General features: G+C 31.4%; 1 protein-coding gene across 2 annotated transcripts in view; it reads left to right on the forward strand.

Annotated features, from left to right (window-relative positions):
• Window positions 1-15,395, forward strand: part of lin-28 (protein lin-28 homolog) — an 85,032-nt gene extending 69,637 nt beyond the window's left edge. For both annotated transcript variants that reach the window (XM_074124163.1, XM_074124164.1), the window contains exons 2-4: window positions 5,408-5,553; window positions 7,557-7,729; window positions 9,437-15,395. In XM_074124163.1, coding sequence (XP_073980264.1) covers window positions 5,408-5,553; window positions 7,557-7,729; window positions 9,437-9,695 — 578 coding nt within the window. In that variant the 3' untranslated portion in view covers window positions 9,696-15,395. The remainder of the gene's footprint in view (window positions 1-5,407; window positions 5,554-7,556; window positions 7,730-9,436) is intronic.
• Window positions 15,396-27,819: the final 12,424 nt, after the last annotated feature.

Here is a 27,819-nt window from a genome sequence, read left to right on the forward strand (position 1 = left end):
ACTTCTTAATGAATGACTAAGGTATAACAGAGAATTCTAGGAATTCCTAAGTTTTTAGGTGACCACCTCACACACTTAGTTCTTTAAATGCAATTACTTGATTACTACTAATAAAAGTAAAAAAGTAAAGTAAAGCCTATTTTTTCAGGCCGGCTTTAAGTCCAACTACCAATTAGGTGTCATGGACGAAGGCGACTAGCAAACATATGTACTTTAACACTGTAAATTTCTTTTATTAACCATTAAATAAAATCCAAGGCCTTGACTGGGGGAATCGAACCCAATACCACAATACGTATTAGCTTTACAGGTCTCGCCTCTAACCGCTCGGCTACCGTGGCGCCTTATACTATTAATAAATTCATTAAATAAAACTAATTTTATTAAATGTACTTTAATTAAAACTTACAAGTAGGAGATTTTTAGTCAAAAACTACACGGAAAAGTGTAATGTTGAAAAAGAAATCGACTTCAAAATATTTTCCTCTTTTTCTTAATTTTAAATTTATATAACTTTGTAAATTCTATCCCTTGCAGCAGTCGCACAACTATTAGTTGACATTTTATTTATTTTTCCTGGTTTTATGCATGTGTAAAAAGAAAGGCAATATTTTGGCCCAGTTATACTTTTCTCTTATACAAAATTATATCCAGTAAATCTTAATACATTTTGAAGGTCGTAAAAGTTAACTTCCGCCCATCTGATGCATAAAACTCAAGGTGCTCTGACACCTGGGAATTTATTTTACTATTGAGATTCGTGAAAGCGCTTCCTAATTAAAAATGTTTTAAAAAATAATAATAATACTAATAATTTGAACTGACTCTTAAGTAACATCTGCTTCTTCTTCTTCTTCTGACTGTAGCTGCATCTGTCTCATCCCTTCAACTTGTTTATATCAAGATTAATTTCATTTTTGGTGAGTTTATTAATTTAAAGGAAATAATCAGTTTTTCTTTATCAGTATTTCTGAATCTTTAATTGGAATGAAATTGTTGGATTTATATCCGCTAGGTGGCAGAAAGGTACGGACGGCCAAAGAGGATGAAATATTTGAATACATTTTAGAAAGAATGGAGGTTATCTTTTTGTTTTCTCTCTCAATTTGAATTTCCCTTTTGTTAATTTCCATTGTGTTTTGACAAGTTAATAAACATTTTGAGTAAAAGAAATTAAACGATTTAGTAGCCACTGGAAGAGTCAAGGAAGGTTACTAATTCTTAAAGAATTGAATAAACTTCCTGTATCTTTTGAGAGCAGGCGAGAGACGAGATTCTTGTCCATTGTGTTCGTTTGGTCACTTTTTTTTCCATCTGTGTGGTGCTCAGCGACTGGACTTTTATTTGAATATTCTACAAGGTAAAACAGTGATAGTAAAAGCTTATAAAACTTTTAAATATTCGTTAAATATTTTTAAGAAGTTCCTTAATTAGAATAAATGTTCCATTTTTTTTCGTGAAACTAAACAAACCCACAATACGTAATTACAACTTTTTATGCTTATCTTTACATATTTTATTGTATTTTTTAGACATCAATTTGACACGATACCAATATAGTTTCACATACTTCAGTTTGAAAATTAAGCGAAATATGAAAAGGACATCTGAATTTTGGTGAATTTAGCCAAGAGATTGCATTTCTCCTGATAGAATTTTTAAAAAAGTAATTCAGATGAGTGCATCAAGTTCAATTTGAAGGTCCTACATTGACATTACTAAATAATAACCTCAAATACATTCTTTAGTTAAAATATCGACTACCCACAAAAAAACTATTGTACCTTTTAAGCCAGTTTAGATCAAAGAACATCTAACTCTAACCCATACTCTATTGAACTATTTATGTTATTATTTAGTAGATTTCCTCGAATTCCTTCATCACAATTACCTATTTCATAAAGGCCACAAGATTATTCCTCAGTGGTAGAAGCAAATGAAGGAACCAATGAAAAGTATGCAAATTTTTAGAATAGGTTATCCAATTTTATGCCTAAACTTGAAGATGAACTTTCTTCGTCCATTTCTATGGCCTAATCTTAATCAAAATATTCTTCTAACCTTATCTGAATGTTCTGACCACTTCCTAACAACAATTGAATCAAATTTTGCAATTACGAGGATGAAAAATGACAATTTTTATACTTACCTAACATTTTTTAGAAATTAAGTACAAAAGTGAGTATGCTTTTATGGAGAATCATTATTTTGAAGCAAATAAATGAACGAACGATAATTGTGAGTTAGTGAAATGAAAATATCCAGTCACCCTCTCTTAAATATTAGGGCCTACTAAAAGGAAAAAGTTCCCCTGTTATGAGGATGTACCCACCCACTGACACTATCTAAAAATGTCATTCTAAGTAAATGTTGCATCCGGTTGAATTCCAATTTCTACTTTCACATGTTTGAATTGAGAAAATTATTATTTAAATAATTATTTAACTATTTTAAAAGTTTGGTGATATTTTATATAAATAGCTATTTATGTAAACAGAGATTAGTTTTCATTATTTATCGCAAAAGGAAAAGAACTCTCTTATTTCGTAATTTCCTAGAAATTATTTCTTTAAAATCATCTGAAATAATTACGTTATAATATTTACATTTAGACGCTACCATTATTCATATTTATTCCTTAATCTACTTAATAATACTTATTTCTAGCGTAAAATGATAAGTTTAATAGAATAAGGCCAAAAGAATTACATAGTTTAAACTCACCAAAAAAAGCTATTAAATATTAACAATTTACAATAACTAATTTATTAAATTTAAAAGACAAAAAAAAATCCTAATTAGTATTAAAACTTAAACCAAATATTTATAATATCAAAGTTGGAAACGTAGTTAGTGGTGACGCGATCGTAAACATTCCAGAAAGGCCTAAATTTCCGGTACATAGCTTCTTTTTTTTATTTGCACCAGGCAGAGTAGTGACCTCTAGCGGCAGTAAAGTGAACATTCAACTTTAACTAATCTGTACATAGATAGCGCAATTGATAGTTGTTTGTTTGGCAGTAACAATGGCGTTTTGTAGCGTTACTTGAGACTTGCTGAAGAAAATTATTTATTTTTTTTTTTTTTAACTATATGTATATTGTTTATTTTCTTAATTATTTTTAATAAAACCGATTCGTATTAATCTTTTTGGTAGAAGGATTATTCCCAATTTTAATCTTAATTCTTTTATTTTCGGCCAAGCTTTTGTCCTAAGGTTGTGGAGCATATTTTACCAACAACAGATACTTTTATAAATTACTAATTTTTTTGGAGTCGTCTTATAAATATTTAGGGTTTTTTTATTGAGTTAAATTAACATCTTCAGTATTTGTATTTTAAGATTTCGACCGACATGTACCTGCCGGAAGATATAGTTGTACTTACACTACTTTATATTCAGAAAGTATTTACTGGCGCCAAGACATAAGCCGGCATTTTTTTTTTTTTTAATCTACATAAGTTGGTTGTATTCTGTGTTAAGTGGAATACATTTCACGACTTCAGATAACATGCAAACATCGATATTGTTTCATTATCATAACCCCAGCTATATTCTTATTCGTGTACGTTAGACTTTGTTTTGCTTTTTAAAACTTGTCTTACGATAATTAGAAATGACGTTAACCTAATTTAGAATTAAAATTCACTGAAAATATCCAATCTTCGGTATTAAAAAAAACTGCATGCTTTATAAAAAATAAAAGAATTGTTCCTCTTTCCTAATAATATGAATTCACTGCCATATTACAAAGCATTCTGACATTTTTACAATAATCGGTCCTGATAGATGCTAACTCTCTGAATACTCTTCATTGTCTGCCAAACAAACAGATGTTAATACAGTTCCTGCTTTTTTTCAAAGCTTTGAAGTCAGCGCTTTGATCTGCAGTAATTCAGACAATGTGTTCGTTTAATTTGAATGTTCCTAATAAAATATTTATAGTGAGTAACGCCAACGAATTTCTCAAATTAGTTTTCTAAAAACTTTTAATAGGACATTTCTTCTCCCAAACAATATTCCTGCTTCCACGTTTACAAATATCTCTTTAGATTTATTTAATCTCAATGATTTTCATACCTCGTGGCGCACAATTACTAAATTCATAATTTTTCTAAGAATATGCTCGTTCAATCGATATAATTATTTACTGGGAATTTAATGAATATCGTAACATCAAATAATGCAAATAGACCCTGCAATTCGTAATGCTGAGAAAATTTAAATTCACGTATAATGTGCTAATTTGCATGGAAAGTTAACAATTTTAAATTAAATTCAATTTATTTTTGAGCGTACAATAGCTTTTCTTAATCAAATGAAATCTTTATTAAGTCTAATTTAATTTTACTGCAAAAATAAGTGGGCAGAAAAAGGTGGTTAAAAGGTTAATTTATTTAATTAAAAAGAAAACCTTAGATTTACTCTCAATTTAATTTTCAACCCTGTTTGATAAAAACAATTCATTTATGAAACTGGTTTTTCTTGTTGATTGTGAATGTTTTTCTTGCAGGAATAAAAACGTTTTCTTATGCAACCATATTAATACTTTTTAATCTATTAATTGTACCTTTTCAAATAGAATTGCACCTATTCTATGCAAATTAAATGCTTTGCAAACAAATTAAACGAGTTTACTCCATATTAAACCTTTTTTTTGATAATAAAATAAACCTTTTTACAAGTAAATTAAACCTTTTCTCAAATAATTGAACCCTTTTTTCGGCATCATTAGATCTAGAATTAATACCGTAAACCTGTTTTGATGAATTTAGGTCTTTAATTTCTGTAATTTTATGTATGTTGTATATGATTATAGTACGTACTTATGTAAGTTATTATATTGGTATGTTTGTCCATTATGATTACATTGAAGTCGTTTTCAAAATTGAGGTTTCGCCCGAAATGCACGATTTGTGAACTTTTGAGTGCGAAAACAAGGAACGGTTTACTTTTAACTTTTGAAAATAAAAAAAAGCAGAGAGAGTGTACAAAGTATCTCAAAAAATGGAAATAAAATTTAACTTCAAGTCCCTTGTGTTCTTTTGTCGGTTCCCTTTTGATTAAATTTCGTCGATGGAAGGTCGACATTATGTTTTGTTTTCATGACGAAAGTTGTTCCCGATTCATATCCTGAAAAGCATTCCAAGACCACGATTTTTAACTATGGATACTGTGAACATAGGTGCAGTGTCATTGTATCAAGCTGTTCAGATTTTGTTTGGAGATGATAGACGTGATGTAAACATTGTTCAGAACAGTAAATATTACTAATGTGAAACTGTAAATTTACCAGAATTTTAGTATTTAACTCAATTTTTTAAGAGCTGATACCAAAATTTTGTCCACAAAGAATTGCATATGTACTTAGAGTTGCGGAACTAATGATTTTATTTACTGTTGCAGGTTCACCTGGGGGAACAAGTGGAAGTGTTGGTGACGAAGGCGTAGGAACAGAGAAAAGACGAGGACGTTGTAAATGGTTCAATGTGGCCAAAGGTTGGGGCTTCATTACACCTGATGATGGCGGGCAGGATATTTTTGTACATCAGGTATTCTGTAACATTTAAATAAGTAGTTGTACATTTGTACATCAGGTATTCTCTAACATTTAAATACGTAGTTGTACATTTGTACATCAGGTATTCTCTAACATTTAAATACGTAGTTGTTGTACATTTGTACATCAGGTATTCTCTAACATTTAAATACGTAGTTGTTGTACATTTGTACATCAGGTATTCTCTAACATTTAAATACGTAGTTGTACATTAGTACATCAGGTATTCTCTAACATTTAAATACGTAGTTGTTGTACATATGTACATCAGGTATTCTTTACCACGCAAACATCAGTGCATATCAAGTATCTGTATATTTAAATACGTAATGTAAATGCGTGTACGACTTTTTACATTTTTATGCAATCTCATAATGCATTTCTGTATTACTAATAGTTACTGAACATCAAAAGAGCAGTTTTGCCCAACGATAATCCTGAGGTTGTTGCGATTTTCTAAAAAAACAGAGCCATTAATTATCCTGAACTTGCAAAATTATATACCTTTTACTTTAGAATATTAAAAAAGAAAATTTGTAATCTTTCTGAGGGCACTGTCAGACAATGTAGACCCAGTAGTCAGTAGGCAGTTTTAAGAACAAAACTAGCAATTACTGATCTCCATCTATTAGATAAGTTTTTAGAGATAGAAGAACTCATTTTATCTAATTTAATTGGCTCTTATATTCTACTTCTAGCAATTTAGAATCTCGCACGCTATGGCGACCAGAAATATCTGCTTTGGCACTCACTGCTTATAGGCTTTCCTCTAGTCCTGCCTTTTTTAGACTTCGGAGTCTGGTGGATGGCTTCTTGTAAAGAGCGGAAAAACGTGGAGTTTTTCACTCCGAACAGCCGAACTCTAGGCCATAAAAGCCCTGCACACTAACACAGCTTCCTGCCGCCTTAAAATGCGTTCAAGTCACTCTAACCGGTGCAATAACTTTGACGGTCCAATCTACCAGAACCGTATCCGCCATCAGTACCAGACATAGTCTTTGAATTGCTTTAGGTCCTTCACTTGACTTTCCTCAATTCCTTATTATTCTGCTTCACTAAAATTTGCAACTTTCCCAATCAGTTGATTTTTTCCTTAAAGTATCCTTCATCAATTTCTTAATGATCCCCAAGAGAGAGTCTTTGTCCTTTGCACCCAGCTTTTATAGAGCAGCTTTTCCGATAAACGTTCAAAATCGTGCCAATTATCTGCACAGCCTTCCTTTGAGGCTCTCCACCTCTCCAAATATCCACTTTAACATTTTTCAGAATCTCATCAAGGTATTAAGCGAACACTATCCTGTAAGTCTCCTATGTGCCGTACACAGTTTTAAGACATGGACTGCAGATATAGATGGGTTTGATGCGCCTATGAAGGTCATTGCTGGAGGCAGGGTTCAGATCCACATTTCTTTCGTCAGTACAATCCAAAAACTCGGTCCTATGCTACTCCAGCAATTCAGTTTATTCTCTCTCATTAATGATGACGATGTCCCAAACTCTGTTCTCTCTCTGACAAGCATATTCCTTCTGTAAACATCAGTTCTTTGTGAGCTTGCGGAAATATTTAAATTAGAAATTAATAAAATAGAATTAGGGTAAAGTGCCCAAATTTCGTCCCTGCGCCTAATTTCGTTCCCCTATTTAAAACAATCGCCAAGTATTGCACACTAATGGCAATTTTAAGAAAGCTATATTGAGGCAGCAGTTACGTTGATCAGTTTTGGAAACGTCAACTCGGGGTACGGTTCATGTCCAGTCGAGTTTTGAAGTGTTACATTTTTAGTCATAATAAGTTGTTATATTTGGTAGTGTTTCAAAACGTATTCCAGTCTTTTAAAGGTTCGTTAAAATATTGATGTTGCTTAGGGCATGTCACACATTGTCTTTATTTTGAAATTCTTCAACGAAACGTCAGTTCATTCATGTGTTATTCCGTCCCATGAAGTAGTATTAATTTCGATTAATTTACGATTAATTTCTTATTTATTTTTACAGAGTGTGATTCAGATGACAGGATTTCGTTCACTCGGTGATGATGAGGAAGTTGAATTTGAATGTAAGATTTCGGAGAAAGGTTTAGAGGCAACTTTAGTTAGCGGGCCGGAAGGAGCTGATTGTATTGGCTCGCACAGGAGACCCCAGACTAGAAAAAGATTTCGTAAGATAAGGTTAGATCTTAGTTTTAAGTATTTATTTTTTTTTTTTTCTGTATGAGAAGAGATTCTAAAATTGTGTTTTTGGCAAATTGAGTTTTCTTTCGTAAAAATACTCAAAATATTGTTGGAAATTAATTTTTTTTTAAAAAAATGATTTAAGGCGCGTCAACATTTAAGGTTATTGGCGCCCGGAGCTTTTTTCAGTGCACTGCCGGCCTCCGAACAGTGTTCTCTCTTTACAGACAACACTATCCATCACCGGACAGTGAGCTGTAAGAAGCTCCTAGGAAGAGAAAATCTAAGGGTCAGCAGCTGGATTCGAACCCGGGACCTCCGCGTGGGAGTCCAGTATGCTAACCTCACAGCTAATCTTCTTCCCTTTGAAAATTAATTAACCAATTTATTGATGTTTTTATTGTCATTATTATTTTAAAATAATTTGTATCTATTACATCACGGACAAGGCTTAGAAATCTCCTTAGAGTACTGTGCCTCCGAGCCCTAGGTGGTTAAAAGACATAAAAAACAAAATAATGAATAAATAATTAGGAAATTAATAAGTAGATCTTCTTATAAAATTGCTGTGATCTTATTTTGTCTAAACTTCCCATTAACAGTAACTTGTACGAGGGTCGTTTGAAAAGTCCGTGCAAAGTCAGAGAGATAGCAGTACTGGCGCGTATCGAGGTTATGTTTAGTTAGTAGCATCTCTTGGAAGAACACACACCAAGTTTCAGCCAGATTGGTCTATTTCTTTGTGTTTGGCATTCGTTTGAATCGAGGAAGTCGAGTGATTTTCAAAAAATGGACGAAAAAGAATTTCGTGTGTTGATTAAACACTACTTTATGAAAGGCAAAACGCCTCAGGAGACTAAAGAGAAGCTTGATAAACATTATGGTGACTCTGCACCTTCGATTAGAACAGTTTATAAGTGGTTTCAAAATTTTCGGAGTGGCCATATGGGCACAAGTGACGCTGAACGTTCTGGACGCCCTGTTGAGGTTACTACTCCAGAAATCATTGATAAAATCCATGATATGGTGATGGATGACAGAAGAGTGAAGGTGCGTGAGATTGCAAGTGCTGTGGGCATCTCGAATGAACGGGTACATAATATTTTGCATCAACATTTGGACATGACAAAGCTATCCGCAAGATGGGTGCCGCGATTGCTCACGCTTGACCAAAAACGAAATCAATGGAAATAGGGTTCCAACTCGTTTCACATCTCCCCTATTCTCCAGACTTGGCTCCCTCGGACTACTATTTGTTCCCCAATATGAAGAAATGGCTGGCGGGAAAAAGATTTTATTCAAACGAGGAGGTGATTGCAGAAACGAATGGCTATTTTTCAGACTTGGACAAATCCTATTATTCGGAAGGGATCAACAAACTAGAGCAGCGTTGGACGAAGTGTATAAGCCTAAAAGGAGACTATGTTGAAAAATAAAAAAGGTTTACCCCAAAAAATTAAGTAGTTTTTATTTTTGCACGGACTTTTCAAACGACCCTCGTAATTGTATTCTTTTTCAAGAAACTTTTGTTTATGACAGTTCTGGAATAGACATTTTGTTAGGCTTCACACTAAAGATTCATTTCAAAAGTTTGTCCAATGGGTGTATCTGGAAGTTTAATGAAAATAATACAATATTTAAGTTAGGATATTGAGAATTTTATTAAGTAAAAAATGTGTTTACACAATTTCATTTTTTGTTCAGGTGCTATAATTGTGGTGAATTTGCAAATCATATAGCAGCCAAATGTAGCCTAGGACCTCAGCCAAAAAGATGTCATCATTGTAAATCCGAAGAGCATCTAATTGCCGACTGTCCGACTAGAAAAAGAAATTCCACCTCCGGAGGTACATCAGCTGGACCTGCCACAAGTGAAGAGGTTTCGAATAATGATCAAGCTGGCGCGGTAGCAGCTGGTGTAGCTTCATTGTCAATCAGCAACAGTAATTCTGAAAATAAATAGTAAAAAATTTCTTTCTCTAAATTAATCCATGTACATATATGAAAGTAAGCCAGTTAAATTTTAGATCAAGAACTTTTATTTTAAAAGAATAATACTTATCAATCTCGCAAGATGTTTTTATTAATGTAAATTAAGAAATAGTTTACATTAACTATACATTTTTTTAGAAAATTACTATCTTTTAAAGTTTTTTAATGGATTAATACAAACCAAAATTGCATAATATAATGTGATATTCTTCTTTTTGTGAAGGAAATCACATTAAAATGGAATTTTGCAAAATTCATTGTATTATTTAGAATATAAATACAATAAATAAATATACAATTTATTAAATAGCAATTTAAAAAAAAAAAAATCGTGGATTTGCCAATTAATCATAGTAAGACAAAACGAGGGAATGTAGCCACTAAAATATTTCTAATATATTCAGACCATACAGATAATAATAGATTTTTCATACGTTCCCAGTGTTAAAATGTTGCTATATTTAATAAACACATTAAAAATGTAATATTACAATATAAATGGAGCGAAATTCTATACCATTCCACAATATACCTGTTCGCCTTAAATTAAACAAAAACGCAAACAAAAAATTGTGGTGGATAACATGTTATACCTTTGTAAAAATCATACATAACTGGAAACTTGTTAATCTAAATAATTATAATGGGATTGAAAAAATAACTGCCAGTTTCAGTCTAGTAACTTTCGACCTAGGGACTAGGTCATCTTCAGGGCTGTGGAACATAATTTACAGTTTGTTACAAACCTGAAGATTACCTAGTCCCTAGGTCGAAAGCTTGGCAAAATAAATTTTTACTAGACTGAAACTGGCAGTTATTTTTTTCAATCCCATTGAAACTATGAATCAGTCACCAAAAAGAATGAACAACAACTAAATAATTATGTGAATTTTCCCGGACTTAACAAACTTATCTAGAACAGCTCCCATGAGGGAAGGGATTAGCTATGTGGTTAGAGTGCTGGACTCCCACGCGGAGGTCCCGGGTTCGAATCCAGCAGCAGCTGACCCTTAGATTTTTTTCTTCCTAGAAGCTTCTTACAGCTCACTGTCCGGTGATGGACAGTGTTGTCTGTAACGAGAGAACACTGTCCGGAGGCCGGCAGCGCACTGGAAAAAGCTCCGGGCGCCAATAACCTCAACTGTTGATGCGCCAAAAAAGCATGAAGCTAAGGCGATGTATGGGGGCATAGAATATAAAGGGAGTTCCAAATTAAAAAGACAAAACAATGCTCTCAAACAATACATTTATTTCTCTTATTCAATCATAGTGATGCACCCAGATGCATTGTTGCTATCCGCCAGAGGTCCTTCGTGAATCGGTATTCCTTGATACTTGATCTCTTGATTTTTTTTCTACTTAGAAAAGGGTTTATCTCAGCTACAAAAATGCATTTAACCACATAGAAGAGAAAAGTAACTTTCTTTAAAGCATTAATTTAAGGAGATACCTAAATTGTTCATTTTAAAAAATTATCTAAATTGCCAGGCGCATTTTTTACTGGAATGAAAATCCACAGTGATAAGAAGCTGCAATCACATCCGCTAAAAAAAGCAAGTCCAAGATTAAAAAAATATGCTATTCAATTAAAAACGCTTAAAAAGTGTTTTAATAAAAACATCTTGTAACGTTGATATTTAAAAAAAAAAAAATGTATGTACTTAAAAGTGGACCAACACATAATCCATCCATTTAACAGCTGCAAAAAACTGCCTTAAGAAATACTAACAAATGTAACTTTTTGTTCCTTGTTTTGTAGTTGCAGAAGAAATTAATTTTAGTGTAAAAATAAAGAATGGCAGTCTTCCATTCTTTTGTTATGAAAATAATCTATCCTTGATTAATTTGTGTTTATTTTATGTTATTTTACTTCCTCCTTAGAATAAATTAAGATCATTTTCTTTATCATAATAATAATAACCTATGAAAAAAAGTTATATACTTAGGAAAAATCAGATTAACTTGTCAAATTGTAAAATTAATGGTTCTTTATTTACCAATTTGACCATTTCATGATATCTGCTCATTATTATATTTTATTTTGAAGGCATAATTTTAGGGAATTAAAAAATATATGTTTGCCTTTTAAATTATAGTGCCTTCACGACAATAAATATTAAGTTCTTTGGTATGTGCCCTATATATAATAATAAAAGACTGATTATATCAATTAAGTAATTAATATAACTTTTTGCTTTACCTTCATTTTTTTTAATTTTATAAATAGGTAATTTAAGTACAATTTATAATTTTACACATCATGAATTAGGTCAAGTTTCTTTGTTAATGGCTATAAAACATATTATTTTGGAGATATTTGAGAATTACATTTTTAAGTTTTTATTTATTAGATACAAAATTATTTATAAGGGTATAAGCAATTACTTTTTTGTGAGATCCTACAAAAGATACTGATAGATACTGAAGTTATTGATGAACTTGATGTTTTAATTGTGTTCTCATTTTATTAACATAAATTTCAAAACATGAAAAATCGCAAAAAACAGTTCATGCAATTCACCATTTTTATTAGTTTATTACTTTATAATCTTTTAACATTCTATTGCTATTGTAAAACAAGCAGTAATTCTAAAACATCTTTATGGTGAAAAGAGTTAATCAATTATTTGTGCTACTGAAGCTGCTGAATTAATCCGATTCATCAAGATGTTGGATTAATTAAATTAAAACTTAAAAGATTTTTTTTCTAAAATCAATTTATGAACTGTAAGTTGTGTAATTCATGACGCATTCACACATGTATTAAGATATTTCAGATCAGAATTAACTTATACCCTTCTCCAAAACAAAATCATGGACAGCTTCTTTAAAATGAAATAACTATTAAATATACTAATATATGTACTATTTGAAACAATTTTAATGATTACATTTGTCTATTTGGCTTCTTTTCTCTAAAAAAAAAAATAAATAAATAAAAATAAAAAATAAAATAAAACGAATTCGTTAAACGAAGTGCTGTGAAGGAACACTTGTAGAAATAAATTAAAGATATGTATATTTTATAAGTATATATTCTGTCACAGTTGCTGTACAATAGCTGTGACAATAATCCACAGGCGTAATTTTTTATTATATGTACAAATTAAAATTTTTTTAAAAAAAAATCATTATTTATTTATAAATAAGTATTTTGTTTGCAATCAGTTTGTTTAATTTTACTTATTTATAGGATTGTAAAAATAATATTCCAAAGCTCTCCAAATTAATGTAGTATTGTGGCTCTAAAATGTTTTCGTCAGAAGAAAAAAAAAAAAACTTATTACCTTTAATTTTCATTAAAAGAATTATTAAAGTTGTTGGTTTATAGGTTTATTGAAAAAGTTCAAAAACTGAGTTAATTTTAAATCACAAAAAGAACAAAAAATTACTAATGCAATACACCTTATTAAGGTTTTTGGTCTGTTGATTAAAATATTTAAATTTTGGTTTCTTAGTGCCGATTTAAACTAAATACAGTTTTCTGGATTAAGAGAATTTTTGTATTTTCTTCCATAAATATTTTTTTTTTAATTTTGTAAGACGGTTATATTATTTAGTTTCTCAAAACGTCTATTTAAAGAGTGACTGATATCTTTATGTTTTATTTTTTTACTTTTTAAGCTTTGTGGTCATATTTTCATTTAAAAATAATTTAAAAGAATCTATTTTTTAGCAGATGGGTGCATCACTATTTGATCAAATCGTAACACTGGGAGCCTTCCTTTCCTTCTTCCAAGAAGGGTTGCTATAGCAATTTATTCTAGAGCTTCCTCCCCATTTTTTTATCATAGCTTTCTTTTTTCGAAAGAAAAAAATCACTTAGATTTAAGTTATTCTCTTCACCAGAGGTGAATCTACATAACATCCTCACTTCTCTCCCCAACTCGCTCTTTCAGCGATGATAAAGACCATTCTATAATAGTATCTCGGAACATCCGCCAAGTTATTTTAAGAATATATGAAGGTTTTTATATTTTTTAATAAACCTATATAAAATTTTGTCTAATGACGTCTCTACATTTTTTTTTTTAATTTTTATATTGTACCTCTTATTTTTTTAGACATACTTTTGAAGTGGTTTTAATTAAATACGAATTTCGTAGTCTACTTCTACGAATAAGCAGTTATAATATGTGATACAGAACGAAAGAAAACAAAAATTTAAAATTATAAAATTTATTTGACATCCACTAGTTGGTGCTCACTTCACCTTCACACTAGACCTCTGGTCTAGTTCAATAAGTTGTTAGGTTCCTTTTCGAAACTTTAAAAGACCAGTTGCTAAATCCAGTCTCCTCTATTTAGAAACTTATTAATACTAATAATACGTTTTCCTAAAAAGCGTGATCCTTAGCCATCAAGTTAGCATATTTCTTCCCCTCGTAAGGTTGGTACGCCTTTTAGAGATAATGTCTTAATTATTTTCTTTAAAAATACAGCTAGAATATACACGTTTTAGTCCTCCGTTCAATTATCTATATCGATCCATTCGATTCGATTGTTTTTACAAGCTTAATAAGAGTTTATGAAATATTCTGTTGATTACATTTCAGATTTCTTTCCTACTTTTGTAATGAATTATGATATTTTTATTTCCAAACTATTAGCAGGAAAACTAGACTATTCATTGTTAATTTATTTTTTATAAACCAACTTTTTAAATGCTAAAAACTTTTTAAACAGTTTATTTTTATTAAGAAAATTGATCGGTCCTTAGTGAGTGTTTTATTATTTTTTTTCTTTGCTAAAAATCGAAATAAATGATTCTACATTCACCCTGTTTGAAGATAGAAAACATTTTCAAATTTATGAAAGTGTAAATTAAAATGTTTGGTTCCTATACCTATTTGATTTCCAAGTAACTTAGGTGCCATTGTAATGTTAGCTTTTTGTCATTGAATAATATAATTTCTTAATAAGTACTAATAATTTTTATTTAATTCAAAAAAAGAATTGTGTAACATAGCAGTTATTAATTATAGAGGCATTTAAATTTTGTAAAAGAGTTTCTTTTAAGTATTATGATGTAACACAATACATTTCGCTGCACAAATTCGCTTTTTTTTCAGCATTTAATGAGTACATATGTATATAATATAAATACATTTATATTAAAAAAAAATTAAATAGTACCCAATGAATTTATGTTTAGTGTGATTGTGCAGCATTATTTATTGTGGGTATAATCTTTTTTTTTTTTACGTATATTTAATTATTTAGCTTTTAAGAACTTTTAAAAAACAAAAAACCGCTGTCTACCTCATAATTATAAAACCGTAGCTACCTCATGATCAGTAAAGGCAACTAGCCAGTCAAGGAGCTCAAATTTAATCTTATTATTTTGTACTTTTTTTTGTTTCAAAATTTGTAAAATATGTAACTTTGTGTATATTTATATATTGATTAGTATTGAAAAGTAACTATGTGTGAGTTTTACTTTTTCTTCTTAAATAAAACGTATGAATGAAATAATTGCTGAAAGTAACTGAACTCTTCTCAGGAAGCCAGCTGAAGAGAGAGTTATAGTCTCCAATCACTGTAAGATCCATTGAATAACCATTGATCCTTACACATTTACCTAATTATTATTTATATTCCAAAAGAGACGAGCTACTTGTACATTTCTTTCTTTGCTGATTCAGTTTTTACTTTTTTTTTTTTTTTTAATTCCTATAAGAAACAAACAAGACTGTTCCTAGTACAATATTTTATACTTCACACTACCTGCTAGTTAATAAGTATTTAAATAAAAATAATGCTCAATTGATACCATTCCGTTTTATTTTAGTTGTATTTGTTACTTTTCCTTTTTTATTTTCATTTGAGCTTTATTAAAAATATTTTATAAATTATGTAAATAGTCCACAGTGTTCATTAATTGGTTCTTAATGCAATAAAAAATATATTAAATCTTTTAATCGTGTTTTTTTTTTTTTGTATCAATTTATAAATATTTTAAATATTAGTTACATATGTTGATACAGATTTGGTTATCTAACATTAACCAAAAAAAAAATCTAATTTCTACAGTTATTTTTGGGGTAGAGCCTTCGATGTCTTAGGCCAGGGGTCGGTAACCCGCGGCTCGCAAGCCGCATGCGTCTCTTTTATCCAAATTGTATGGCTCGTCAGCCTGTCCAAAATATATCGTATATTTTAATCTTACTGGAACAAATGAAAAGTTCATTTATTAAAGTGATAAGTTTGAAATTGAATAGAATTATAATATATCAAAACAAAGTACGTAATTATATAAGACTGCCGCCTTTTCATTCAAACACAGGTTTAGTCATTATTTATTTGATTATTTACTTTGCAATATGTGAAAATAAATATATAAAACATTTAAATGTTATTGAATATCATAAAGTAATGATTAGTGTATGCAAATGACCTACAGAGTTTTTTACACCATCATCCCTGCGGCTCTTGGTTAAGATTTACTAAAAAAATTTAAGGGAAAATGGCTCTCTACTTAAAATAGGTTGCCGAACCCTGTCTTAGGCCATTGGCACATATAGATTCTTTTTTTTTTTTTTAAGGCACATCAATATCTGAGGTCTTTGCCGCCAAAAGCCATTTTTAGTGAACTACCAGCCTCCGGAAAATGATGTCTCATTACACTATCCATCACCAAATAGTGTGCTGTTGAGGTACCTAACAAGAAAAATTCTAAGGGTAGGTTGCCAGATTTGATTACTGTATATCTGCATAAGAATCCATTGCGCTGGACCATTGATTTAATCCAGCTAGTCTATTGTTACTATTTATTTTTAATTTTCTTTGCAAACTGTGGTGCAAAAAATTTTAAAAAATGGGAAAAAAGCTTTGCTTTAAATTGGCAAATGTTTGCTGTTTTTTTATTTGCTGAGGAACTTATCACGCCAGACCTGAAATACCAGCCTTTTGCGTAATGTGAGAATGAGACTTCTTTCAAGGACAATCCTCTCTGCGGAGACGAAGAATCCAATTGGGATGAGACTCGAAATGACTATAGAGCTAATCCGTCAAAAAATCTCACATATTTACGCAACTCCACAGGCAGAGACCTTGGTACTTGTGTCTCTGCTCAGCATTATTATCATTTCATTATATTACGTATTTATTTTAATTATGGAATGAATTTCCTTTTGTGAATGATATTAGGGTTGGGAACAAATTCAGTTCTGCATAAACTAAAACTTCTTTATTTAGCTCTGTAATTGCAGAAGCTGTATGTGTGACTTGCACCGCTTCCGCCATCTAAGTGTATCCACTGTGTCTTCTAATTTAGTCAGAGGATAGACCCAACTTACTAATACCTTTCAATAATGAAGTCTCAAGCCATAGAAGGAACATCAGCACAAGATACCTCTTCAGATAGCAATCGCAGATTCTGGAATTAAGGGATTATTTTTCCTCTAGTTTTTAGCTCATGTTTTTGGAAAAGCGATGTAGAAGAAATATTCTACATTGACCTTCCTCTTCATTACTAACATGCGGTTTTAACAATCCTATTTGTTAGAAAGCCTGGTAATCCATTATATTTAATGTTAATAATTGCAAGTTTCTATTAATTTACTTAATGTTTACTAAATGACAGCAATTGGAAAAGTTATTTTGTTATTCCAGCAATAAACCTGATAGCCACACCGACTTGGTAATTTTTTGGTTATCGTAAATGATAGTATTTTTATAATATTAAAAAAAAAATGTGTTTTTACTTATTTTGGTTCATACAAAATGCTCATTCGTCATTCTTAATAATACTTGATGAGCCAAGCGCTGAAGATAGTTAAACTAGTTAGGTACGATTTACAAAAATCAGATACTACGAGTATGTACCTTGAACAGCCAACCAACATGAAAGTATCTTCAGTTCATTAAAGAGGAATGTCTGGACATCGATTAGTCCATATTTTTTAGTAAAAGATTTCCCATTGCAAGCTCAAGAAGCGACTTTTAGAAGAAAAGCGACCGCGCTGATCAGGATACAGGACCCAATTAAACGTTATTGTTTCGCTATTAAAGTCATTAAAAACAAATATTACGCAAACATTCAAATGTTGCAAACGTTCCAACGTTAAAAATCGTAGTAATTCAAAGGAATTTGCGTTAAGTGGTCTAATCACAGATCTATCAATTATCTGTAAAGGTCACATCTTCACTAATTAATCTAGCAAGAAAATTTACTAACTCAAATCCAGCCTTTTTTTTTTCATTTGTTTGTTTTGGATGGAATGAGATGCAAAAATTTTCATTAATGTTTAAAAATCTTTCGAGAACAACTCACTCTATATTTTCTTAATGTATGATGCAAATTTTTTTGCACAAAAATCGTCAGACTAAGACTATCTTTTTAATGATAAAGACCTTAATTATTTGGAGAAGTTTACTACTGCAATGAAATGTTATTGTTCGAAGTTGATTTCAAATTCAATCCAAACCAAAAGTATATAAAAAAAAAAGTGGTATTTATAAAAATTAGCTTTGGTAAATAATTTTAGTAAATTTGAAAGTGCACCATCAGATAATTTGTATTAAATGCTTCCAAAAAATTTAAATAAGTTTTACAAGATTACTAAGGAAAATAAACCTGAGAAAAAAGAAACTTGTTTGCCACGCAGGCACAAAATTATGTGCATGAGATTAAAAGCAGAATACTGTCCTTTATGGAAGCTGGAACAATACTTTCATGTTTCTTGGACAATACTAAATTGAAAAGTTTTTCATGTAGTTTTATTATTATTTTTATTTGTTTAATATAAGAGTATACTTTTTTTAATCCTAAATATAGAACCGAAACATGAAACTACTGTTTCCTAAATCACAATATCACACTTTGGCCTTGACCATAAATTTTACCAACAGAATTGTTTCGTAACTGAGTTATGGAAAGTTAACAGCGTGCAGCAGATGTACTAAGTTTCAAATAAATATTCCACGCAAACAGGACTGAAAATGAAAACAAAATAATTATAAAGTAGTATTTGAGTAACTATAATGTCCTAAACTTAGAATTTCTAAACACATTTACTTTTCCAAATTCAAAAACACAATATCGGAGCTTGGTACAGGTGCTCATTATATAGTGGCAAAAAGCAGCAGTTTTAAAATGAACCTTCAAATGTGCCACTTTTTGGCGGCTCTCTTGCCCTGGGCCTTTTCTCGTAGCTGTTCTTCCTGTTGCAGGCCAGCTTTAATTTCTAAGCACTAATTCTTTAGAACACGAAAATATACATTTTTCAGTTATGTTTTAAACAAAAATGATGTATTTGTGAGGTTAGTGTCCCAAATTTAGAATAAAAAACTTGGAATTATGTTGTGACCAATTTAAAAAAAAAAAAAAATCAATTTTTTTACAGATTGTTTCTGGTTGACCCATTAAACTTAAAATGCTAGTAAAGTTGTTTATGAATATTATATTGGTGGCAGAAATGTTTATGCTATGTAAAGAAAGTAATGCTTTACCATTCATTGTTGACTTCGGGATGTGTGTGAGGTGAGTGAGAAAAATTGTCCCGAAAATTGAAAAACATTTAGCAACCTTTCTGCCTGTCCTGTTTAAAACTTAAGACACATCTGAAATGCTGGACTACCAGCTGGTAGAGTGCAATGAGTATGCACTAATTCTAATTCTACTCGGTGCAGCAATCCTTAGAGAAGGACCTGTACCTAAACAATAAATGTCGTTCAAGTCGGCGGCCTTAAAGCCCTATTTTCTCATTCCAACCTGGCAGAAGTCTTCCTCTAAACCATCCAACCATCTAAGTTGAGGGTCCTTTTTTTATTTGAGGATTTTTAATTAGTTTCCAATTAACCTTCCAGTAGGGTCGTTAGTCCCTACGCCCAACTCTTAAGGACCAGGAACCTTGAATTCGGAGTGCTCTACTCCTAGAAGTGTAGCCTTCACCTTGGCTGATGAGTCTCTTCCGCCCATTTGCAGTAGGTTTTTTGAATAGACCCAAACGAGAGATGCCATCATCCATACTAACATACGTGACCTGCAACCGTCAGCTTAGGGTGAAAACTATTTAGCCAGCCCTACGTGGAAGCGGTCTCCTTCACGGCCCCCCTATCTAAAACGCCACTATCTGTCCCAATTGTTTGCCAATGGCACTAGCTTGAATTATGCTGAAAACTGACAAAAGTAATATAAATAATATATGTATATTTCATAATACAAGTGTATTAAAACTAATCTCATTTTACAGCAATGAGTAACAAAATTTACCAATATCTTGTAAATGGTAATAATGCTGAATTGTAAACTAATCAAAATTTCTAGAACCATTATTTAAATACAATAACTTAATATTTGACAACGGCGATTTCTGATTGAACATGACTGAGCTTAGCTAGAAATTTATTTTCATTCAATTCAAGCACAAAAAAGTAATGTCCGGCTTTAGCAATTAAATGAAATTGAAATAATTCATTTATTGTGCTCTGCATTTACAAAATAACCTGCAAAGTTAAACTATTTAAATATTTTGAGAGTTTTGCAAAAATTGTTGTCATCGTCAACGGAATAAGTAATTCTAATAAAGCTAGCAGATAATCTCTTCTTTAAAAGTACGTTTACATTAAAAGACATCACTGATGCTCGATATACAATAATAAGTAAACATGCAGGGGTTAATATTAATATTATTCTAACGAATTAAAAGTTTGCTTCTACTTATTCTAGAAAAAGAAAGAAAAATATAGTTTGGAAAGTCTAAAAGGGTATTTAATGAAGGTAATTTGCAAATTTTTACAAGAAATTCGATGTGGCTCGCTCGATGTGCAGGTATGAACTGAGCTAGTATCAGCTTTTATTCTGTAAAATTAACTAAGAGTATTTTCAACATGTTAATGCTTATTTTTACTCACATTACCACTTTGTAAATAGAATTTCCGTTATTTGGTTGATAGATAAACTTTTTAGGTGACTTTTTGCGTTAATAAAATTGGCCATAACATCTAAATTTATGGAAACTATCTTCGAGCACCAAACTTAGTGTTCGGCTAATAATATTTAATACCCAAATATTCTTTATGTAAAAATCTTATGAATGAATGACTTCCACAGACCTTTAATGACAGTAACTCAAGCCGCCTTTGATAAAAACTACCTTATTTATAACTTCAGGTAAACATAATAAAACTAGCCCACACACGTACTTCTGCATTGTGACCTAGGCAGCTACGTTACCTTTACCTTTGTTTCGGTTCTACTTCATACTCAAATTCAATTTATTCAAAAATACCGTAAGAGTTATTGTTTTTTAAATTTGTTTCCACAAATAGTTTGGTAGCTTGCTACTACTTCTGTTGCGTAAAAATAGTAATCATTTGCTGAACCAGCCTCAACTGAGAATTTGGTAAAAGTCAGAAAGTTTTTATACTTCATACAGCAGATATATTTTTTGGGAAAATTACCATAATGTGAAAGTGACAGATTATTTATTGCTTTACCTACAAAAGGTAAGTAATAGTTCGTAATAATTTTTTTTTAAATTGAGTTTTTATAAATTGTTTTGTGGATTATTTGAACAATATAGAAAGCTGTCTAGATGTCTCTAACAAAAACTTACAGTTTAAAAAGTTAAGCATAAGGGTTGATTAAACGCCAAAAGGTACACAAATCAGCTAGTACCCAACATTTCATTAATACTTCATTGATATCATTTGAGTAATTTTACTGTATTAACTTCTTATTAATATTTTTTAGAATTTAACAGATGTCACAGACCGTTATTAATCACAGATTAAAAAGAAAAACGTTATAAAAAAATAAAAGTAATTATGAAGCTAAAGATTTCACAAAATTTGTTTAAAAAATGCTTACAGCAACATTCATTAATGGATTGGAATAAGCAATACTTGCATTATGTTTTGATATATTATTAAGTTGGAACCACTGGAGAGAACTTATAAAGAATGCTTGTAGTTGCGGTCACCAAAGTATCAAACAAAAATTCTTGGGAAAACATTTCAAATACAATAGGTAGATATTTTGTACGTGAATACAAAATTAAACTGCGATATGAGTGCAACATTAATACTTTTAGAGGGAGCCTTACAAACGTGGGGTAAACGTCTCCCCTAAAATGTGTTCAGGTTCGAGACCGACAGCAGTCAAATCTTTTATTTAAACTTTAACGTCTATATCATTACCTATTACAACTAGAACATTGCAATATACTATGTATGATTTATAGAGCTAAATTTTCTCTACACTTCAATAGAGAATTCATTAAAATCTGAAAAAAATGAAAAGATATAAAGATTTCAAATTTAAGCGAATCTGAAAACCTGCAAAATTTACCCTCCTAAATCTCATAAATTATAATCACTAAATGATTGCTAATAATACAAACTATTCTCTACAATTTGGTAAAGTACTCGTCGAATTCTCAACAGTACAAAGAAAGATATAAACGTTTGAAATTTGACGGACTAGCTAAACCTCTAAAATTTAATCTTCAATATCCCAACAACTATTGTCACTAAAAAATTGCTATTTAAACTAGGCGTAAAGCAAACTATTCTCTACAATTCGGTACAGAATTCATTAAAATCGGAAAAGAACGAAGAGAGATATAGATGTTTGAAATTTGAAGGACTTACAATACCTCAAAAATTTAACCTTCAATATCTCATTAACTATTGTCACGAAAACATTGCTATTTACACCAGTTATAGACCAAACTATTCTCTACTATTCGGTAAAGAATTAATTAAAATCGCAACAATACAAGATAGATATAGAGGTTTGAAATTTGAACGATTTGTGAAATCTTCAAAATTTAACCTTCTGTATCTCAAAAACTATTATATCACTATAACATTGCTATGTATTCCATTGAATTTTTCTTAAAAACGCAACTATTTAAGTGTGAATAACAATATTTTGTTTTTAATTTTAGAATTCGTTCAAGCTGAAATTAATATTATTCTAATTTTAATTTTGATATTTAATTTCATCAAAATTAAGGGTTGCCTAATTAAAAAATTCCTGTATTAAAAAAAGAAATTTTGTCAAGAATTTTAGGAAAGGAGGGAGAAAATCCAGTTAACATAACTTATGTTATGGTAAATCTGAATACTAATGAAAACAATGTTCTAACAAAGAATCTGAGTGAAAAAAGAAGGATAAATACTTCACACAAAAATCTTGAAAAGAGAGTATTTGGTTTCGAATACACTGACGTACAAACTAGTAAAAGATTCAACTTTTAAAGTGGGATTCTCTGTTTTCTCTGCCTTGGTCGGCCAACGTGTTAATTACTAGCGTAAACATATTCATAAGATGGGTATGTAGGTACGCAAACTCGACTCACATCACCGCAGCGCGTTATTTAACCTTGCTGAATCATAATTATGTTTGGTTTTAGTGAATACTATTTAAAGTTTCCTAATTCTTACTACTCAGGTTTGCGAACGTCATTAATTGAAAGATTGTTAAAAAGAACATTGTTGAACTAACCTATATGAAACTGCTTTTCCCTGAATTATAGATACATCATTAATCTTTTTTCTTTTTTTGTAGAAGTTGGAGAAGTGAAACTGAACATGTCTCAGAAATACCACGTAGCATCTGAGCTTGAAGGCACCTAGAACATGAATAACTTCTTAAAAAAATCCAAGCAAAAAGTGGCAAATGGTCATCCTCCATTAACCATTTGCGATTGTTACACTTCTTAGAAATGTAGGTTTCTTCGGCAGTAAATTTTATTCATTCGTTTCTATGCGGCATTTTCCTAGAGCTCTTTTCTTCATTTCTAGACTAGGATTTTCTTCAAGAAGTCTACATTTTTGCCTTACTCCCAGGATTACTTGGCCTTTTATCTTTAAAATTCACTTTTAAATCGGAAGTATGGCACCTAGTTTTAACCAGAAAAACGGATTAACTTTTTTACAGTAAACATGCACAATGCTACAACCTAGAAGAGGAAGTCTGTAAGTTAGTAATACGACATAGAATGTACAGGTTTTTTTTTTGTTTTTTTTAATCTTTAATTGTAATTTACTACTGCAACAATTATCACAACAGGTAGATGTGGTACATGATAACACAATGTCAGGATTATTTGAGCGGAGAAGGCACCCAGTGGTGTCACTTCAATTATCGTGAATATATACTAAGCTCACTATAAAAGTGCATCGCGTGGCCATTTTCTCTTCAATCTACAATCAGTGCTATAAGTACCAATTATAAAAGTGATCAGCAGAATCAAGTGGAGAACCAGTGGTAACACAGCAAGAAACTGAACTATTAGTCACTCTCTTCACTAGAGAGGAGTCCACTGTCTCTTAAGGCGTCTTGTCGGGTTGTCAGGAAGAGTCCTTGAAGAAAGATTTTGAGCTGGAGGATTAGCGTGTGGTTGCAGGTTGAAGTGAGATATCCTGTATCGTATTTTGAAAAAACATAAGAACAATGCGATAATATTAATTACAATATATGTAAATATTACAACGTGAAATCGCTTCCAAAAGATATAGGAGATAAATTAGAAATGTTTAATTATGATTTTCCCTTAAAACGTACCACTATTATGAAAAAAAGGAAAATTAAGAAAATGTATTCAAACTTTCGGTAGGAAAAGACGAAAAAACAGCCTAATTCAGGATAATGATGTAAAACACTTTTACTCCAACGCTCAGGTAGCTTAAGGTGACGGAGTGGCGGTGCGGCTTCTGGTGCCGCCTCAAATCAAGTCATAAAGAGAGTGCCAGCTTCTCAATACATACCTCTACCAAATTACTTTATTGACGTTGTACACTCCTCGGCATGCGATCGTGACAACCTTGTGCTGTAACTTTTTTTTTTATTATTTATTTCCATTTTATAATAAAACTCGGCAATACATAATATGTTTCAATATTAAATGAAAGCTCTTAATTCTATTCCTATCCAAATACGGCTACTGCTATTACCTTAAGGCTGAGATGTAATAAAACTAACAGAGCTTTAGTTTGGTACATCTTTTATTACTTACAATAAACTTAATTAACTTATTACTTTGCCGAGATTATAATAAAGAAGTTCTATCATAACTTTGGACGTATATCTTCTTCCTGTAAATTTGTTTCACCTTCAAAAGTTTTTGTTAAACAGTTACTATGGAAACAATAATCTGGTGTACAAAATTCGCAACATTTTCACTAATTTAATTACGAATATTATCATTGACGAATCTCTTAATTTCGCCAGAATTACGAAACTTTACAGAAAATCTGGTATGAACGTTCAAACATTTTCTTACAACAAATCTTGAGCTTCACGCTGAGCTCTGCAAGCAGCAATAAAGATAGAACATGAGCTTAATCGAAGTTTAGTTTTGGCGACTCTGGAAACTTACTTCAAGTCACTCACTCACTCCCTGATCATCACAACCCATGAAGGGCCTGGACCTCAGCCACAACAGCTTTCCACCTTTCACGGTCCCTCTTAGCCGTTCTCCAACCTTGCAGGCCGACCGCCTCAATATCTTCCTCCATGTCCCTCAGCCATCTCAGCCGTGGTCTGCCTCGGGGCCTTCTTCCGCCAGGATGCCCATACAACGCTCTTTTTGGAGCCCTTGTATCCTCCATTCGGTGTATGTGTCCCAACCATCGCAGTCTTCCTGCTTTTATGCAAGGCACAATATCAGGTTCACCAAACAGTTCAGCCACTTCTTGGTTCGTCCTGATTCTGAAGCCTTCCTCTGTCCTCGCAGGTCCAAATATTCTCCTTAATATTTTTCTTTCCCACCTGCGTATCCTTTGCTCAACTGCTCTGGTCAAAACCCACGTTTCCGAGCCATAGGTGACTTACTTCAAGTCACCTATTCAAAATTAGTTTGCAATATAATGTAATATGTTAATCGTTCAATATATTCACACTTTCGATCAAGCAGTGTTGACAAATCTTGGAAATTAAGCGTTATATTTACTTCACAAAAAAGTTACATTGGTGGGCAACGAGTTAGCTGTTCATTATTGTGATTTATTATGTATTTTATTGTGTGTATTTAATGTGTATTGTGTCATTATTAGGCTATTACATTATGTAAACAAATGAAATTCAACTAAAATTGCCCTGCACAGATAAGTATAACCCTCTTTACAAGAAAAGTGTTCTATGAGAACATGAATAGTTCCATAAATGTACCAAAAAAGAACTCTATAAGTACCTTCAAAATTTGTTCGTTTGTACTGAACTCTGGTATGAACATAAAATTTCCCATGCATAGTGCACTTGCACAGTTTACCTGCATAGATTGCACTTTCGAAAGCAATATAAAACTGTTAATCCCCCACATCTTCTTTTATTTTCTTTCTTGCTTTCAATTTGCCTGTTCTTTCTTTTCTTTGATCTTTTGCCGACAACAAATAGGATCCTTTTGTAGACTAGACTTTTTCCCCATACGGAAAAAAAATACGATAATTTCACATTTATGTGATTTAGTTTTGCTACAAATTATTCTTTGAACTTTCCTGATATGATTAATTGATTATCTTTTTTTATTTATCTTACTAGGCAAAGACGATGTTGGCAACTTGCAATTTATTATTTCGCAGCAAATTGCCTCGAAATGTCCACCTCACCAGCAAAGGCAGTAACATATGTTTAAAGTAATGTTCACACTTTTATTCTAATTTTTGTCGCTCTTTTTTGTTCAATCATCAAATGCCATTTCCGCAAGAGACTTCCTTATTCTCCATGCACGAAACTGTATCTTACTTCATTCCGAAAGTACCAAGTCTTAAACGGCTAATAGATTGATCTTCATTTCAACAGCTGAAACATAGTTGGAATTGCGCATCGAGAAACAGAGGGAACTTGAGGGCAATAGACAAATGCTCCACAGTGGCTAACCCAATAACAGTGGGAGCAGACCTAACCCTCGGTATTGTTGCAGAGTGTATAATATCGTTGTAGAAGTGTTGGTGAGAACATCGCCTTCACACTCCTCTGAAAAACAGTATCTACCTCAAGAAAAGAGGATCTATCTATCGACGATTTTCTTTTTGATTATAATTTAAAACTATATGCTTTAAATTTTCAGCTACATCACAGAATTTACTCACTTAAGGTGATTGCTAATTTTAAAAATAAACATTTTTGGCAAAATTCAATATTAATTTTGATTCTTTTTATCATATTTTCTTATTATTTCCTTTTCCTAACTGGTTCTTTGTAAGAATTAGATTTTCCTCTTAAGGGTTAATGTTTTTATTTTTAAAAAATAATACATTTTTTGTTAATTTCTTTGCCACATTACTAACGTCTTTACAGAAGGTACGACCTAGGTTTAATGGAATATGTAAACAAGCGAGGCAGCTCTTCTGGCTAACAAACTCCTTTTTCATTGCTTGTTCATATCTACGTGTGTCCTAAACTTTGTGAAATGCACATTTCTACCCGCTTTTCTCATTTTTCACATGCCATAATTGTTTGGACAATTTAGCAAAGTATTTCTTGCCAGTGTGAACAGTTTTTATGACTGAGTTTCTAGAATTTTAAAGAAGAAAATCTTATGTCTTCAATAATTACTCAGGATTTCCTCTCCAAACTCTAAAAGCTAATCATGCAGACATGACTGGACTCGCTCTCCTAAGTTGCGGCCCAACCTCTGACTAGTTAATACCCATGGAATCTGATCTAATATAAACTTTGGATCAGAGAATTAACTTAAGAATGCAGACAGATGGATTCATCATCCTATAGAACGTAATTGAGTTAAGCCATTTAATCCTGTATTAGAACTGGAATTCCCGAAATAATGGATATCATAGTCTAAGTCACAGATACATTTGATAATATATTATTAAAAAACTTTTATTTTTTTAATTATTTGCGGTGGTTTTCAACCCTTAAACCTTTCTGGATGCGCAATGTTTTACTAAATATATAATTGGCTACTTTCTGAAAATAATAACATTGTTAAATTTTCTTTTAATTATCTTGTTTATATTTTTCAGGTAATTAAGAAGATGTTTATACAAGTTAACCTAAAAATAAAATTCTAATAATGCTTAGGAATTCAATTTGTGATTGTATTTCTTTTTTTTTTTTAATAAACACGCTTAAGGAATAATAATTGAGAGACTCCGGATTAACTACGCGCAGAAGTTCCGGG

The sequence above is a fragment of the Rhodnius prolixus genome, unplaced genomic scaffold (genome assembly GCF_049639745.1).
Source record: "Rhodnius prolixus isolate KJV_2025 unplaced genomic scaffold, Rpr scaffold_3, whole genome shotgun sequence".
Classification (NCBI taxonomy): domain Eukaryota; kingdom Metazoa; phylum Arthropoda; class Insecta; order Hemiptera; family Reduviidae; genus Rhodnius; species Rhodnius prolixus.